Source organism: Nomascus leucogenys, chromosome 8, assembly GCF_006542625.1.
Source record: "Nomascus leucogenys isolate Asia chromosome 8, Asia_NLE_v1, whole genome shotgun sequence".
Taxonomy (NCBI): domain Eukaryota; kingdom Metazoa; phylum Chordata; class Mammalia; order Primates; family Hylobatidae; genus Nomascus; species Nomascus leucogenys.
This window is the reverse complement of record NC_044388.1, coordinates 16,304,146-16,320,127: the sequence shown is the minus strand read 5'-3', so window position 1 is coordinate 16,320,127 and position 15,982 is coordinate 16,304,146. Positions and strand designations below refer to the sequence as shown.

The 15,982-nt window shown below is 42.6% G+C and overlaps 1 protein-coding gene across 1 annotated transcript; it reads left to right on the top strand.

Annotated features, from left to right (window-relative positions):
* The first annotated feature begins 1,573 nt into the window (after positions 1-1,573).
* Positions 1,574-1,952, top strand: LOC100597101 (60S ribosomal protein L38). Its single transcript, XM_030816799.1, has one exon. It carries the CDS (start codon positions 1,680-1,682, stop codon positions 1,890-1,892), a length of 213 nt encoding a protein of 70 aa, XP_030672659.1. The 5' UTR covers positions 1,574-1,679; the 3' UTR covers positions 1,893-1,952.
* The last annotated feature ends 14,030 nt before the right edge of the window (positions 1,953-15,982 follow it).

Here is a 15,982-nt window from a genome sequence, read left to right as displayed (position 1 = left end):
GAAGTAGTGCAAGAAGGCACTAACTTCTTGCACTTCTTCACCAAACAGGTGCCATTTGAGCTAATACCTGAACAACCCCAAAAAGCTAGCCACACAAAGATGTAGGGGTAGCACTCTCCCTATAGAGGGAAGAGCAAGAGCTGAGGTAGAAATGAGCTACACGTGTTTGAGGAATCAAAGGAAGGTCCAAGTGATTGAAGTGCAATGGACTTGGGGAGAGGACAGGACAGAGAAGTAGAAGGGGCCAGATTACGTGATGATAAGCAAACTCACAAACTAATGAAAACATCAGCAATTCTATGCCTCTTTCAATCTCTAGGCACTTAACACCAGGGGCCTGTTTATGTAGAAATGGCTGATTGACTATAGGCTGTGAGATCTGAGACAGTGTTGGTCACTTCCACAATCACACATATATGCAGGTGTATCTAGAATTCTTCATTCCCGCCAAGCTTCTGGCGGTCCCTTCTATAATATTTCATTATCATGGTGGCTGAGTGGTTTTGCAAACTTGGCATTCCACCACAGCTACAGAATCCCCATTTAAACAGTTCATGTTATGTGAGAGAGAAGTGTTTAGGCCTTTTCTCTTCCCAGTGATATCTCTGACTTCCACGTTAACTCTCTTGCTAAACAGCAGGGGGCTATAGATCAAGTCTGATTCAAAAAACTACACCAAAGATTCTCATTGGTTAAACTAGGGTTTTGCAGAGTTTTGTAGCACCTCCACTTATTTTCCCTAGTGATGTTTTTCTCCTCCTACCTTTTGTTAACTGTTTGTGTCAAGAGTCATTTGAAATTCAGGCTTCCCACCCAGTGAATGAATCTCAGTGCCAGTGTCCTTGTCAGCTGGTTGTCCATCCTTGGCTGGGGAGTTCATCTCCTTCTGAAGAAGGTGGTTCCTTTGTTGGACAACTTTAGTTATTAGAAAACTCATCTACCTATTGAGTTTATCTTCCAGTAACATTCATTAGCATGATATTTGAGGAGAGTTAGCTTGTAGTCTTAGAGTCTTCTCTTCCCCGGGATAACATCACCTCAGCTGTTCTCCCTGGTGAACTTTCCAGATATTTAGAAGCCCTCAGATACACTTATATCTCTTAGGATTTTTTCATTAAGAAATGACTGAAAATCCAAGTCAAATTGGTTTAAGTCAACAGGGGAACTTAAGGGCTCATCTAACTGAAAAGTCCATGCACCAGGACAGTCAAAATTCAGAGGCTGGTTCTCCCAGTCTTTGGCTCAGCCTTCCTTTGTGTTGGGTTCATTCTAGCCTCCCACTTGGTTGTCCCCAGAGCACGAGGCTCACATCAGAGTTTAAATGCGATGCTCTGATTGGCCAGTCCAGACTACATTCCCGTGGTAGAGCAGGGGGAAGGGAACAACTGCTTCAGGAACAGAGTGGTACCGAGCATGAAGGAGAGGGGGTCCCCTGGAGGAGAAATGGGGTATAGCTAGCTGGAGATAAAAGTGAATAGACACCTTGGGGATAAAACAACAGCACTTCAACTGAGCCACAGATTTAAAAGTAACCAATATTTCCCATTTCGGCAGCTTGGGTACAATTAAGATCATATTTCCTCTTTTTTCCCGGTTGCAGCCTGCTGTGAGTTTCTCTAGGGTGATACGCGGGTGAGAAAGGTCCCGGTCCACGCCAGCGCCCAGAGCGCCTCGTCGCCATGCCTCGGAAAATTGAAGAAATTAAGGACTTCCTGCTCACAGCCCGACGAAAGGATGCCAAATCTGTCAAGATCAAGAAAAATAAGGACAACGTGAAATTTAAAGTTCGATGCAGCAGATACCTTTACACCCTGGTCATCACTGACAAAGAAAAGGCAGAGAAACTGAAGCAGTCCCTGCCCCCTGGTTTGGCAGTGAAGGAACTGAAATGAACCAGACACACTGATTGGAACTGTATTAAAATACTACAAATCCAAAAAAAAAAAAAAAAAGATCATATTTCTTCATGCAGTATTCCAATGGAAGACTTCAAGTCTCCAATCCCAACTCATCTTTTCCTCCTTCCTGGGGTCTACCCTGCTGGGACACCAAGAAGTATCCAAGCTGTTAAGTTATGTTTACTGTGTTTCGTCTTGGGTACAAACACTGCGTGGTGTTTGGGGTGCAAGTAGAACTCAGACCTATTCCAGAAGCCAGAGATCAGGCATCACATCCGATGCTTCTGAGATGTATGAAGTTTCCATGCTGTTGCTGTTGCTGTTTCTGCTGCCACCCTCACCACAGAAGGGTGTCACACCACTGGTCACATTTAAAAACTTGACCAGTTGAGACTGAGCCTTCTGTTCAGGGGGCTGCCTATGGCAGTGGCAGGGGTTCCTCTGGTTAGGATGGAGGTGGATTTTCCACTCCTCTCCTTCCCCACATCCTGGTGTAATTCAGCCAATGGTGTCCTTAACAAAGTATGGCTATATCTGGCTTCCAAGCATGTGCATAAACCAGTCTTTAATGTTTGAAGGCTTTTGAGGATGATGAAGAATTACTACGCTTGCACTCGTTTAATGATTCATTAATGTTCCAAATTTATCAAATAATTAGCATTCCATTAACTTTAAATATTTCTCAACATGTTTGCACAATATTCACACAATTATAAATCAAAACTTCTTTATTTTATTAAAAGCTTCCAATTGATTGCAAATTATTAATCTTCTAGATATTTATCATATTCTAAAATTATAAATCCATTATATCAGATTTTCTTAAAAGCTTCAAATACTTTTAAAAACAACCCAAATATCACAGTGATTATAAAACTAGTTATTAAACTTATGTTGAAACCATTTATTAAAGTGCTAGTACCTAGATTTATTTATTTTATCTGCTTGTATCCTTATTCTTTCTTTTATTCTAATTTCTCATTTAAGTTCTTTTCCTAGGATTTCCACCCCCAAAGGAAAAAAACGATCGATCATTTAGAGTAGCCAAGATTGTGGGATGTGAGCTATTAATTCTTGAGCAGGACCAGGAACTTGTACCTTAAATCCCAGTCTCTGGGGGTCAGGCTGAGGCTGAAGCCCTTTGATAATTTAGCTTAATTTTTAGTTCCCTGGAATTGGTGTAGATTTTAATTTTCAGAAGGGAGGTGTCTTTCCAGAAATGATTGACCCCTAAGGTTTGCACACTGGTTCCCTGACCCTGTGCCCTGCCACTGTGGTTCCTGGGCTTGGTTAGGATCCCTGCAGGTGTAACTTTATGAGTAGCTTGAGGTCGAGTTGGGCCAGTCAGCGTCATCTTCAGGACATTTGATTCCTTTGCTATCTTGGAACCCACACTTGACTTCTTTGTAACTGGTTACTGTGAGTGACCACCCTGGCTGGCCAATTTTGGGCCTCTTCCCACGAGGCTCTCTCTGTGGCCTCTGGTCCCAGTCAGTGGGTCTTGTTCTTGGAACAGCAACTTACTTTTCCGGCTTTCCTTGGCTTAGTCACAATTTCTGTTTTTTAAAAAAATTTACACTTGAAGAACTTATTTTTACTTTATAAATATCTGCTTAACAGGAGAAATAAAATAACCCTATGTATGTGTACCTAGGTGTGTGGATATGTGTATGTGTGTATATAAGTATGCACACAAAGTCTCTCTCTTTCATATCTATTAAAATTACTTTAAAAATAATCTATTGTATCATATTCATTTTTTTTTTTTAATTTTAACCAGGTCATTTGTAGTCTCGATATTAACTTTTTCTTGAGTATTATTGTCCTCTGGCTTTTCATAAGCCTGAACTGTTTGAACCAGTTACATTTATGATTCCCCATTTGATGCTCAGAGTCCCAGCTCAGCCTGTGGGAGGCCCTACAAGCCAGCTCCTTGTTCTATCAGCACTGCCTCAAACATCCCAGAAAACATCCTCACCTTCTGGCAACAACTAGAGGATGTGCCAAACCCTCCCCGATATTTCCTTATTATTAGGGACCAAAATCTAGGCACTCTGAATGCACAGGGGAGTCGGGGGAGAACAAAATCATGTCTGTTGTTTCATTTTTGGAAAAAGAAATTAATTTATTTTGTAGGAATGTGTTTGTCCTGGCTTTCCCAGTGTAACATGTCATGGTACCTGCTTTTCAAGGTTGGTGTTCTCTTTCATAGTCTGGTCTCAGGAGACACTCCAGCTTTTCCTACCTTCACAAGATATAGTTCCTCCGATTCACTCTGCCAGCCTCTCCACCACCTAGAAAGGCTGGGCCAGGACGTGCTCCAGCACCTCTTATACCATAAACCTCTAACCCTTTTCCTCTTTGGTCATTTAACTGAGCACAGCATCCCGGCCAGAGGTCCCATCCCTACCTATTTACACTTGTGGCAGTTTTGTTTTGGGAAGTTCACTATATCTCTCAATTCTGCTTCATTAGAAACCCGCCTTATAGAAATGTCATCCTTTATTTATTGTTAGAAAAACAATGTATTTATTGAAGGTAGTTTAGGAAAGTCATTAAGTTACAGTGAAAAAAATAAGAATTAGGCTGGGTCTGGTGGCTCATGTATGTAATCCCAACACTTTAGGAGGCTGAGGCAGGCAAATTGCTTTGGGCTCATGAGTTTGAGACCAGCATGGGCAACATGGAGAAACCCCATCTCTTCTAAAAATACAAAAAAATTAGCCAGCTGTGGTGGTGCACCCCTGTGGTCCCAGCTGTGTGGGAGGCTGAGGTGGGAGGATGGTTTGAGCTTGGGAGGTGGAGGTTGCAATGGGCCGTGATGGCGCCACTGCACTCTAGCCTGGGTGATGGAGCCGGACCCTGTCTCAAAAAAAAAAAAAAAAAAAAAAATACTACTACTACTACTACTAAGAAGAATTAACTATGTCTCTAGCTTCTCTTTGCAGACTGCCTGAAACAAAGGAGGTTTTTAGGAAATTCAGCTTCATACCTGGTGAAATGTTATTTATTTCACAATGTTAATAGAGGTTACAACTAGGGAATGGCCATGGAAGTGAGAGGAGAAACTTTAATTTTTACTTTTTATACTCATGCATGATTGGAATTTCTAATCCAACACTTACTGCCTTTGTAATCATACATACAATTTTAAGTGCCTTGAATAATAAAAAATAAGTCACCCATGGTTAACATTGCTAATACTTTTTGCACCTCCTTCTAGTCTTTTTTCTCTCTCAGGCATATATTTCTCTTAGCAACCTTTGAACCATAATCCATATTTAATTTCCCCCCCTACTTTTATTTTAATTTGACATGATGTAGTAAGCACTTTCTCAGGTTATCAATTATTCTTGGGAAACATAGGACTTATAATAGTTGCCTGATATTCTATCATGAGGATTTATTGCATTATCCTCCTACTGTTGGCAAAGAATTGTTTTTAATTTGGGAAGTACATGAAAAATCACCCATTTGAGATTCTCACTTTCCAGATGGGAAAACTGTAGTCCAGTGAAGCTAGTCATTTGTGCAAGCATGGCCAGTCGATCCGAGACTTGCTGGGATGGGATCTGGCACTCCTGAAGCCTGGGCCTCAGCTCTTGCTGCCATCACAGGCCACCTCCTGAGCTGCTGCAGGGCACTTCTGAAATCTAACTGTAGGGCACTGCCTACATTCTTTCTAAATTACATTTTGCAATTTGGGACACATTATTCCTGCCTGTCAAGATCATTTTTTATCTTCTGTCATAGAACCATTAGCTAATGAGGGACAGTATAGCCAACATCAGAAATTATGGCTTTTTCCTCTATCAAGATGTGCTTCCTAAATCATCTCTATGCCAAGGAAGGGGAAATACTGTCATAGCTCTGATCAGATAATTCCAATAGTCACCAGCAATTACAGGGAAGGGTGCTAATTAGCAGATCTCAGGCTGTGTTTCTCAGGGATCCCCTGGGTTCTGACATTCTGTAATCAGCATTCCAGCAGGATGCCTGGGCTCTGCCCGAGGGGCTAGTGCTCACAGGATGGAAGAGGAATAATTATTGGGTGGGGAAAAGAAGGAGAGGAGGGAACTAACATCTGAGGCTGACACTGTGCCCAGCACAGGGTGGCCTGGCAAAGATGACAGAAGCATTACAGGGAGGGGATCCTGCAGGATAGGACTGGTATGGTTTTGGGGAAAGCAAGTAGATCAGAAGAATCTCCCATTTCCTCAAATTAAGGAATACTGTCCCACCCCAAAGCTGTATTATTAAACTCTAATCAGACATGAAGGAATTCATGGTGATAAAGAAGATTATTCTCAGAGACCTGAGGCTTATTCTGATTTTTTTCCTTCAAATTTTATGAAACACATTTTATCCAAACTTTACAAATGAGTCTTTGACATCAGTGTCTGTCATTACTAGAACCAATTCTTGAGTCATCTAGTATAGTTTTTTCCAGACTCTAATGTTCGCTCCCACCTATGTTATTTGACTTATAACCTCTTCAAAATCTCTCTTTAAAAATATTGTGGCTTGAGTTTATTCTGCACGGATATTTTTCATGTATTGCTTTTCAGAAAACGCTTAATTCGTATGAAGCAGGGACCAGGGAATGTGATGGTTTCTATTTATGGTTAATGTTAATCCGTTCACCATATGGTAGTGTAAATTTCTCGTGCAAATTCCTTTTGCGTGATGTTAAAGCACATTCCCGAACTGCTATAATTATGTAATTTATCAATGTGAAAAGTGGACTTTGAGATGTAGTAGTCCAGAGCTAATATGGTGAGCAGTAAGGGAATGCAGTGTGTTTAGCGAGGAGCTGTTTCCATAGGCACTAAATCTTTTGAGAAAGACTCCTGGATCTCTGGGCTTCACTGTGAGCTGTGCATCCAGGTGATAAGACCTGGATCCCAAGTTCAGCTCTGACATGAAACACCAGGTGCCACAGACAAGTCCCTTAACCTCTTTGAGACTTAGCATTTTTATCTGTGAATTGAAGTCAGACTAGTTGCATGGTTACCGGACTTTGGAGTATCAGTGACCAGTAAGATATTTAAAATTTTGGAATAATTTTAGGTTCACAGGAAAGTTACAAAGATAGATAACTTCCCCTAATGTTATCCTTCACCCAGATTTCCTCAATGTTAACATCTTAAGTGACAATAGTGCATTTGCTAAAAACTAAAAAATTAACGCAGGTCCAGTACTATTAACTAAATTAAAGACTTTATTTGGATTTTCCAAGTTTTTTCATTGAAATTCTTTTTCTGTTCCAGGATCCAATCCAGGATTGCATTTAGTTATCATGGCTTCTGGGTCTCCTTCATTTTGTGGCCATTTCTCAGTCTTTCTTTAGTATGACCTCAATAGTTTTAAAGAGTACTGGTCAGATATATTACAGAATGTCCCAGACAGTAATTTTTAAAAAGAAAAAAAAACATTGGAGTCTAGGGTTGGCAATTTTTAATTTTGACATATAAGTTGTATGAATAAATTCTCAGAGTTGCAAGTGACAGAAAGTCTGGTCAAAGAATTTCTTGGCCCATGTAACTAAAAAGTCCAAGGGCATATGTGGGTTCAATAGGACATTCATATCCAGTTCCATCTTGTCCCTTGGTTTGGTTCTTCTCTCCTTTGAACAGTTGGGTCATTCTCAAGTATGCACTCACCACATAGTTCCAAGATGGCTACTGGCAGCCTTCATGGCTATATCCATCCAGGGGTGTGTGTGTGTGTGTGTTGTGTAAGTGAGCATGCGTGTGCATGTGGTGGGGGTGGGATGGTTGCCTCTGTTTCACTTTCCCCACTAAGCTATCTTTGGCTCGGATTTGGCCATCTGCTTATCCCTGAGCCAGAGGGAAAAGATAATCCCATTTCTGCTCTGATATGAGGATATATTGCCCAAAGATGTGGTCACCATCTCGTAATCATGAGGGGAGCAAGCTGAGAGCTGCGGAATACACAATCTTAAACAGGGACAAGAACCTGAGATCTGGGTGATGTCGTTTAGCTGCTGAATTCACCAACCCTACAGCTGGGTTGCTCATATGAAATAAGAAACCTCCCTATTGTTTGAGCTTCTTTTAGTTGGGTTTCAGATTACTTGCAACCAAAAGCATCTTAATGATACAATGATATTACATCGTACCTATTTCCTTGATACAGGTTTCTTTATTGGATATCTGTAGTTGATTGCACAATAAAAAGTGGAGTTAGATATATTCTGGTTCACAGTATTCATCAGAATTATTGTTGAAAACTCCAGCTGCACACAGGCATTTTGGCAAAACAGAAGTGATACTTTTTTTTTTTTTTTTTAAATTGAGACCCAAATGTTGCTCTGTCGCCCAGGCTGGAGTGCAATGGCGCGATCTCAGCTCACTGCAACCTCCGCCTCCCAGGTTCAAGTGATTCTCCTGCCTCAGCCTCTTGAGTAGCTGGGACTACAGACGCCCACCACCATGCCTGGCTAATTTTTGTGTTTTTAGTAGAGACGGGGTTTCGCCATGTTGGCCAGACTGGTCTCGAACCAGTCTGGTGATCCACCCATCTCGGCCTCCCAAAGTGCTAGGATTACAGGCGTGAGCCACCACGCCTGGCCAGAAGTGATACTCTTTAATTTCACACAATATTGAATGTTAGAGCAATAGCTCCGATGTTTCTTCTCGTGAAACCCAGAAGAAAACCATGGGGCAGGCCAGTGACGGGACAGGAGAGGTCTGCAGGGTGCTCCTCACCCAGAACATGTCTGGACTCAGGCTTCTGCTCATCCAGTCGGTATGATCTGGAATCGATCAGAAAGAAACACTTCTGCCTGGAGGACACTTCTCATGACAAACCTCTGGGCACCCTGGATTGAGATGCTGTCTTCCAAGGCCCTTTTCAACTCAGGCTGGTATTGCTGGATGTACAGGTGTGGAGAACAACAGCAATGGGGACCTTTCTCTCAGCATAATGATCAGCCCATGGCTTCTCCATGGGGTTATTAAAGGGGTTATGATTTGGAAATGTGTTGGCTCCTTTCCTCTTTCTGCCCTATAAACTCATCCCTTTAGTGATGTCTACGAATACTTTTCTGTTTGCCCCTCTGGCTTTTTAAAATGAAAACAGTTTCTACTCCTTCCTTCCCTCCCACACACACTTTCTCACGAGCAGATACATACTTACATGAAACTCTCAGCCTCTTGTGGATCCACATATTTTGGGCATGTACATGAAGCCATTTATAGGGGTTAATCCATGAATCATAGACAGAAGATTCTCATTAGGAATGGGCAGTGGCCTCTTTAGGCTTGCATAGTGCTTAACAGTGTTAGAAGGTAGAAAACTCAACATTTTATGGGAGGCTTATAGGGTCACAGCAGACGTTGCATTTTAATATTAAAAACTCAGATATTGTATTAAGCCCAAGGGGCAATAATCAGAAATGATGGCAGCACTTTGTTCAGGGCCTGGCATCTCGTAATTTGTCAAAAACATTTATTGAGAAAGTGAATTACACTCTCCTCCTTCCCTCACCCCTTAGGTTTTCAAGATAAAAGGTTACAAAACAGAGCTTTAGGGAAAATCAATTACTTCAGTATAAATAGCAAGTATTCCTGGAATGCTAAAAGCTGAAACAAATTTTATTTTTATTTCTCTTTTTAAAATGTCAATTTTTGGCTAGGCACAATGGCCCACGCCTATAATCCCAGCACTTTGGGAGGCTGAAGCGGGTGGATCATGAGGTCAAGAGTTCGAGACCAGCCTGGTCAACATGGTGAAACCCCATCTCTACTGAAAATACAAAAATTAGCCAGGCGTGGTTGTGCGCAACTGTAATCCCAGCTACTCGGGAGGCTGAGGCAGGAGAAGCGCTTGAACCCGGGAGGTGGAGCTTGCAGTGAGCCAAGATCACGCCACTGCACTCCAGCCTGGTGACAGAGGGAGACTCTGTCTCAAAAACAAACAAATAAAAAGTCCATTTTTATTTCAGATTTGGGAGGTGCATGTGCAGGTTTGTTACAAGGGCATATTGCACGATGCTGAGGTTTCAGCTTCTGTTGATCCCATCACACCAGACAGTGAACATGGTACCCCATAGGAAGTTTTTCAGCCCTTGCCCCTGTCTCTCCCTCCCTCCTTTTACAGTCCCTGGTGTCTTGTTCTCATCTTTATGTTCATGTGTACCCAATATTTAGCTTCCGCTTATAAGTAAGGACATGTGATATTTGGTTTTCTGTGAAACAATTTTTAAATTTCTCTGCAGTTAAACTCCAATAGGGCTATGGAAAATTTCATGCAGATTTGCTGTGTTTCAGTGAATGAAGTTTTGTCTTTGGTGTGAAATCGGCTCCCTTGCTTGAGCCTGTGTTAGGGGGCTGCTGTTTGTTTTCAGCAGCACACACAAAGCCCTCAGGGCCTGGGCACTCACTTCATTGCTGAGAGTCTTACACTTTCCCTCTTGGTCTCAAATTAGTTTTACTGAAACCCTATCTTTATGTGGGTCAGGGCTTCTGTCTTCCTTAAAAACTTTTTTTTCCCTTTAAAAACAAACAAAAAAAAACCCTCCCATTTCCAGAAATTCCTGCACTTCTTATTTCCTGTTGGCTTATTTAGGGGCATTTTTTGCTAATGAAGTTTCTAGAGGATTTCTTGAAACAAAGTTATGTAACTTTGCTGATTTCAAACTATCTTTTTTGCTAAATTCTTAACTGTTGAGTCTCTCTGTTTAGAACAGAGGCTTCTTCTTAACTACCGATGGTCATAACAGTGAAACTAGATCTCAGTTTTGAAGAATGTCAGTGCATTATGCAATTTTTTTTTTTTCCTTTTCTGATCTCAGACAAAACTATCCTCTTCTCTAAAATGGCTGTTTCAGCCTCCTATTTTAACCCTGCCAATCAGACTCCAAGACATAGACCCATGGGCTTGTTTCTGGGCTCCCTCCTGGGACATCCTGTTAAGAAAAGTACCTCGTGCCTCTAGCCAGGACTGCAGGTTCCGGTCCCAAGATTTTTTCTTTTCTTTTTCTTTTTGAGACAAGTTTGTGTTCTGTCACCCGGGCTGGAGTGCAGTGGCATGAACCTTTGAACTCCTAGGCTCAAACAGTCATTTTCCCTCAGCTTCTGGGTAGCTGGGACTACAGGCCCATGCCACCACACCCCACTAATTTTATTTTCTTCTTCGTTTTTTAAAGTAGAGGTAGGGTCTTGCTGTGTTGCTCAGGCTGGTCCCGAACCCCTGGCCTCAAGCAATCACCCTACCTTGGCCCCTCAAAGTGCTGGGATTGCAGGAGTGAGCCACCGTACCCAGCCTCCAGTCCCAATTCTGTTTTGGTTTCCCCATCTGCAAAGGAAGGATTCTGTAGTGGATGTTTTTATGCTTCTTTCAATCTCAGGCTCTGATTTGTTCTGGCATCTAAATGGATGTCAGCTATTCCACTTCCAAAAACCTCAGAGAAGAAAATTCTAGAGTCCATGGTTTCTTTTCTTTAATTTTTATGCCTAATAACTCTGTAAAAATTTATTTCTCCCATCGCATAAATCCTTTCCCATTCAATCAAATGTCCTTGAAGCAGAAACACATGCCTACTTCTGCAGCCACACAGATAGTTGGCCTTTGCACACTGGTTGATGTAGGGTTTTGCACCTCTTTTGGCTACCATAATTATTCACATTTTCCCAGAATAAAGATTATAGGTATAATGGCATGGTGCAAGGAGGCTGGGCTTCAGCTGGGGCAGCCGGCTCCTCACATTCAGGGTGCTCTTGGCTCTCTAAGTTTCCTTTTTCCCAGAGGTAAGGTGGGGGGGACCTGCCCTCCTGGGCCGCAGGGCTGTTGTGAGGATGAACTGAGATGCACCAGAAGAGTGGCTGTCTTCACAATATGTGTTTATGTTGCATCCTGTCACCAGCTGGCCCAAGGACAGGGATCTAATTGTGTCCTGAGACCCCTTGGGAAGTGCTTTTAGATCCCTATGGAATCCTTGGTGGAATGCGATGGGCTATAAATACATGAAGAAAATAGGTAGAGTGAAAATAGGGACTTCTGGAGAATCTGGCTTACTGTGACTCCACTGGGGTGCTGGGCGAGAGTGCTTTTTCAGAGCACGGAGACTTTCCTTGTACCTCCCCTCATTCCCTCATTCCCCTATTCCCCCGGGTTTAAAAAAAAAAAAAAAAAGAACTTTCCCCGAACTTTCCCATTCCTCTGCCCTGGCTGCTAATGCTGAAATTCCATCTTGTGTTTGTTGTCACCCGCAGGTCTGTTTCCATGGTTACCCAAATTCCAGGCACTGGCCCCAGGCCCACCACAACGCATCTCTCAAAGTCTCTTTGGCAGAGGAAAAACATTTCTCCTTGCTGCGGAAAGTCAGAGCCACAATCTCGGGTTCTCCTGCTCCAAAGCCCCCACTACACCCTCATTGGTGTGTGATTCGTGCGTTTAGGTGGTTCTGCTCAGCGTCGTTTTTTGAGTTAGGGGGTGAGTAAGCACAATATAACAGTTTCCTTCATTTCTCTTCTCCTCATTTGAGCTAAGGAATTACTTTCTTGTACCAAACATTACACCCTTGGAAAACACTCCAGATGGTTCTCATTAAAATTCCAATTCCTTTTTTTGCAATTTATTTTTCCCCATTTTCCTCAAACTACTATCTCAAAAATAAACACCAGGCTGAGGAGCAAGTGAGGGGTCTGTGAATAGCAGCTCCAGTGAATGGAATCTTTCAGAGATCCCTAGTGTGGCCCTGAAGGGGCCTGCAGCTTCTCTTCTTGCCAAGGGTCACCTGGCCCTTCATAGGGACGCCAGGGGTAGCAGACCCGTGGCATCGTCACCAGGGAAAGTCCAAACACACATGGGGGGCATGTTCATAGGGATGAACATGAACACATAGGGATGCCGAGTGCAACAGCCCCGTGCACTGTCACCAGGGAGCATCCAAACACACGTTAGGGGGCATATTTGATGGCAAAGGTGCCCTAAGGGGGCCATGGGCTCTGCTGCCTCTGCAGGAAGAGGGGCAGAAGGCCAGCTAGGCCTCTGTTCCCCAACAGGCTGGGCCCAGACCATGCCTTGTGGAGGGGCTGTCCACCTTCTTTAGTATACAGTGAGGCCTCTGCAGATTTCTAAAGACACTGGCCACAGGAGCGAGGTGATGCTTACTCTAGGAAACGGACAAGGAGAGATTGCCAACGCCTTTTGGCCATAATTGCAGCTGAGCAAGTCACAGGCTTTGCTCTCACATCTGGAAAAATCTGCATGCACAGGAAAAGTATGTGTGTGTCCAATGATGTGTATTTGATATGTTTTTATTTTCAACTTTATGTTATGAAAAAATTAAAAAATACAGAAGAGTTGTAAGAATGATACAGTGAACAGCCATATCACTCCGCCTAGATCCAACAAATGTTCCATTTTGTCATTTTTCCTTTCCCTCTCTCTCTTGCCCGATACACAGAGAGATAAATACATATCCTTTGCTTAGACATTTGAAAGTTAGGATCTTGTCCCTATAGCATTTTACAACCTAGTAATCTATGCATTAATGCAATCATATACTTCAGTCATGCACTGCATGACAATGTTTTGGTAAATGATAGACTGCATATACAATGGTGATCCCATAAGATTATAATACAAGGCCAGGCGTGGTGGCTCAAGCCTGTAATCCCAGCACTTTGGGAGGCCAAGGTGGGCTGATCACCTGAGGTCAGGAGTTTGAGACCAGCCTGGCCAACATGGTGAAACCCCGTCTCAACTAAAAAAAAAATACAAAAACGTATTTTGCGCCTGTAATCCCAGCTAGTCGGGAGGCTGAGGCACAAGAATCGCTTGAACCCGGGAGGTGGAGGTTGTAATGAGCTGAGATCGCGCCACTGCACTCCAGCCTGGGAGACAGAGTGAGACTACGTCTCAAAAAAAAAAAAAAAAAAATTATAATACCATATTTTTACTGTACCTTTTTATGTTTAGATATATTTAGGTACACAAGTAATTACCATGTGCTACTATTGCCTACAGTATTCAGTACAGTAACATGCTGTGCAGGTTTGTAGCCTGGGAGTAAGAGGCTATCCCATAGAGCCTAGGTGTGTAGTAGGCTCCAGCACCTGGGTTTATGTAACTGTGCTGTGTGATGTTTGCATAACAACAAAATCACCTAGTAATGCAAATACATTTCTCAGAGCATATCCCTGTGATTAAGTGACACATGACTGTATATGAATATATTCCTATTGTAAAATATTCAAACATATGAATAGTACAGACACATAGAGTACAAGCAAAACCCAGGCATGAGCCCCTCCTCATCTCACCTTCCCCACTCCCCAGCATTGCTTGGCTTGTGTCTCTCCTGAACTGAGTTTATTTAGACATACTTGTGTTTAGACAGAAATATATATTTTTGTGACATGTGTTTTTAAACATAAATGATATAATACTATGCGTGCTGTTTTGCAGCTTATTTTTCACTTGGAAATGTGTCTGGGATCTTTCCATATTAGTATTTGGAGCTCTGCCTCATTCTTTGACTACTGCAGAACATGCCAAAGCATGGTTGTATAATAATTTCTTAAATATTCCCTCTTGATGGGCATTTCAGCTACTTAGTATTATTTTTCCATTACTCACAATGATGCATTTAATATCCTTGAGAAATGTTGCCTTAAGGACATGTACCAGTATGTCTCTTTGACAGATACCTAGAGGTGGGATTGCTGGGTTGGATGAGATGCACATTTTACACTTGGATAAATACTGCTAAACTGCCTTCAAAATGGTTCTCCAGGCTGAGCACGGTGGCTCATGCCTGTAATCCCAGCACTTTGGGAGGTCGAGGCAGGTGGGTCACTTGAGCCCAGGAGTTTGAGACCAGTCTGGGCAACATAGGGAAACTCTTCCTTTACTAAAAATACAAAAAAAAGGTTAGGCCGGCTTGGTGGCTTGTGCCTGTAGTCCCAGCTACTTGGAAGGCTGAGGTGGGAGGATCGCTTGAACCCGGGTAGTCAAGGGTGCAGTGAGCTGTGATTGCACCACTGCATTCCAGCCTGGGTGACAGAGCAAGACCCTGTCTCAAAAAAAAAAAAAAAAAAAAAAAAAAGGCTTTCTGAGACAACCCATTTCCCATTTCCCCACATCCTCACCAATGTTGACTTTTGTCAGTCTTTTTAAGTGTTGACTTTGTAATGAATGAGAAATAATATAGCATTGCTGGTTTAGTTTGAATTTCTTTATTAGTGAGGTGTCAGAGTTCAGCTAGAAATGACAGAAGCCACTCCCTTAGTTTATGTAGAAAGTGATTTAATATAGGGAATTGAGTGTTTAACATTTTGTCAGATAAGGTAGAATAGCAAGTTCAGGATGAGCTTCGAGGACTGACTCCCAGAACTCCAGCTCAGAACGGACCCACCGAGGGAGCTTTCCCTTCCCTCATGACCGGGAAGCTGGGGATTCGGGAAGCTGCGCCCCAACTCCTGGCTCGGCAATCGGAAACCAGGAAGCCTCAGCCATACCTGGTCTCCAGAACCATACTGCCTCAGCTGTGTGGTAGATGCTCTACGTCCTGGCCACAACGCCCAAGAAGCTGGAGACTGGAGCTAGACACTGAGGTCTTTGCTGTTGTTAATGCAGGGAAAAAACCAAAACCAAACAAACAAAAAAACCAAAATAACCCCAATCAAAACACTAAAAACAAGGACCTTCTCAACTCTGTCTGCCAGTGGAGTTAGTAGGTCTCTTGAGGGTACATCCAATCAAGAGAAACCAGGTCACAGGCAGAAGCTCAGCTCTTAGGGAGCCAGGACGCTGTAGGCTGTGGCTTTCCAGGCTCCAGCATGCAGTGAGGCAAGCTGCAAGGCGGCAGCATAGGAAGTAGGGAAAGTCAGCCTGAAATACCCGCCATCATCATGTTTTCAGGTCTTCCATCTTTTTTCTATGAATCACCTGATGGTACTCACTGCCTATTTTTCTATTGGGGTTATATTGTCTTATTAATTTATAGAGGTTTTACGGGTTATCTAGAACATTTTTTTGTCTTTTATACGTGTTATGAATACCTTCTATTCTTTTAAATTTATATTTTTGTCATGTAGAAATTTTGTTGATCT

What these genes read in the sequence shown, in the direction of transcription:
- LOC100597101 (XM_030816799.1), top strand. Translation starts at nt 1,680, where the DNA reads ATGCCTCGGAAAATTGAAGAAATTAAGGACTTCCTGCTCACAGCCCGA.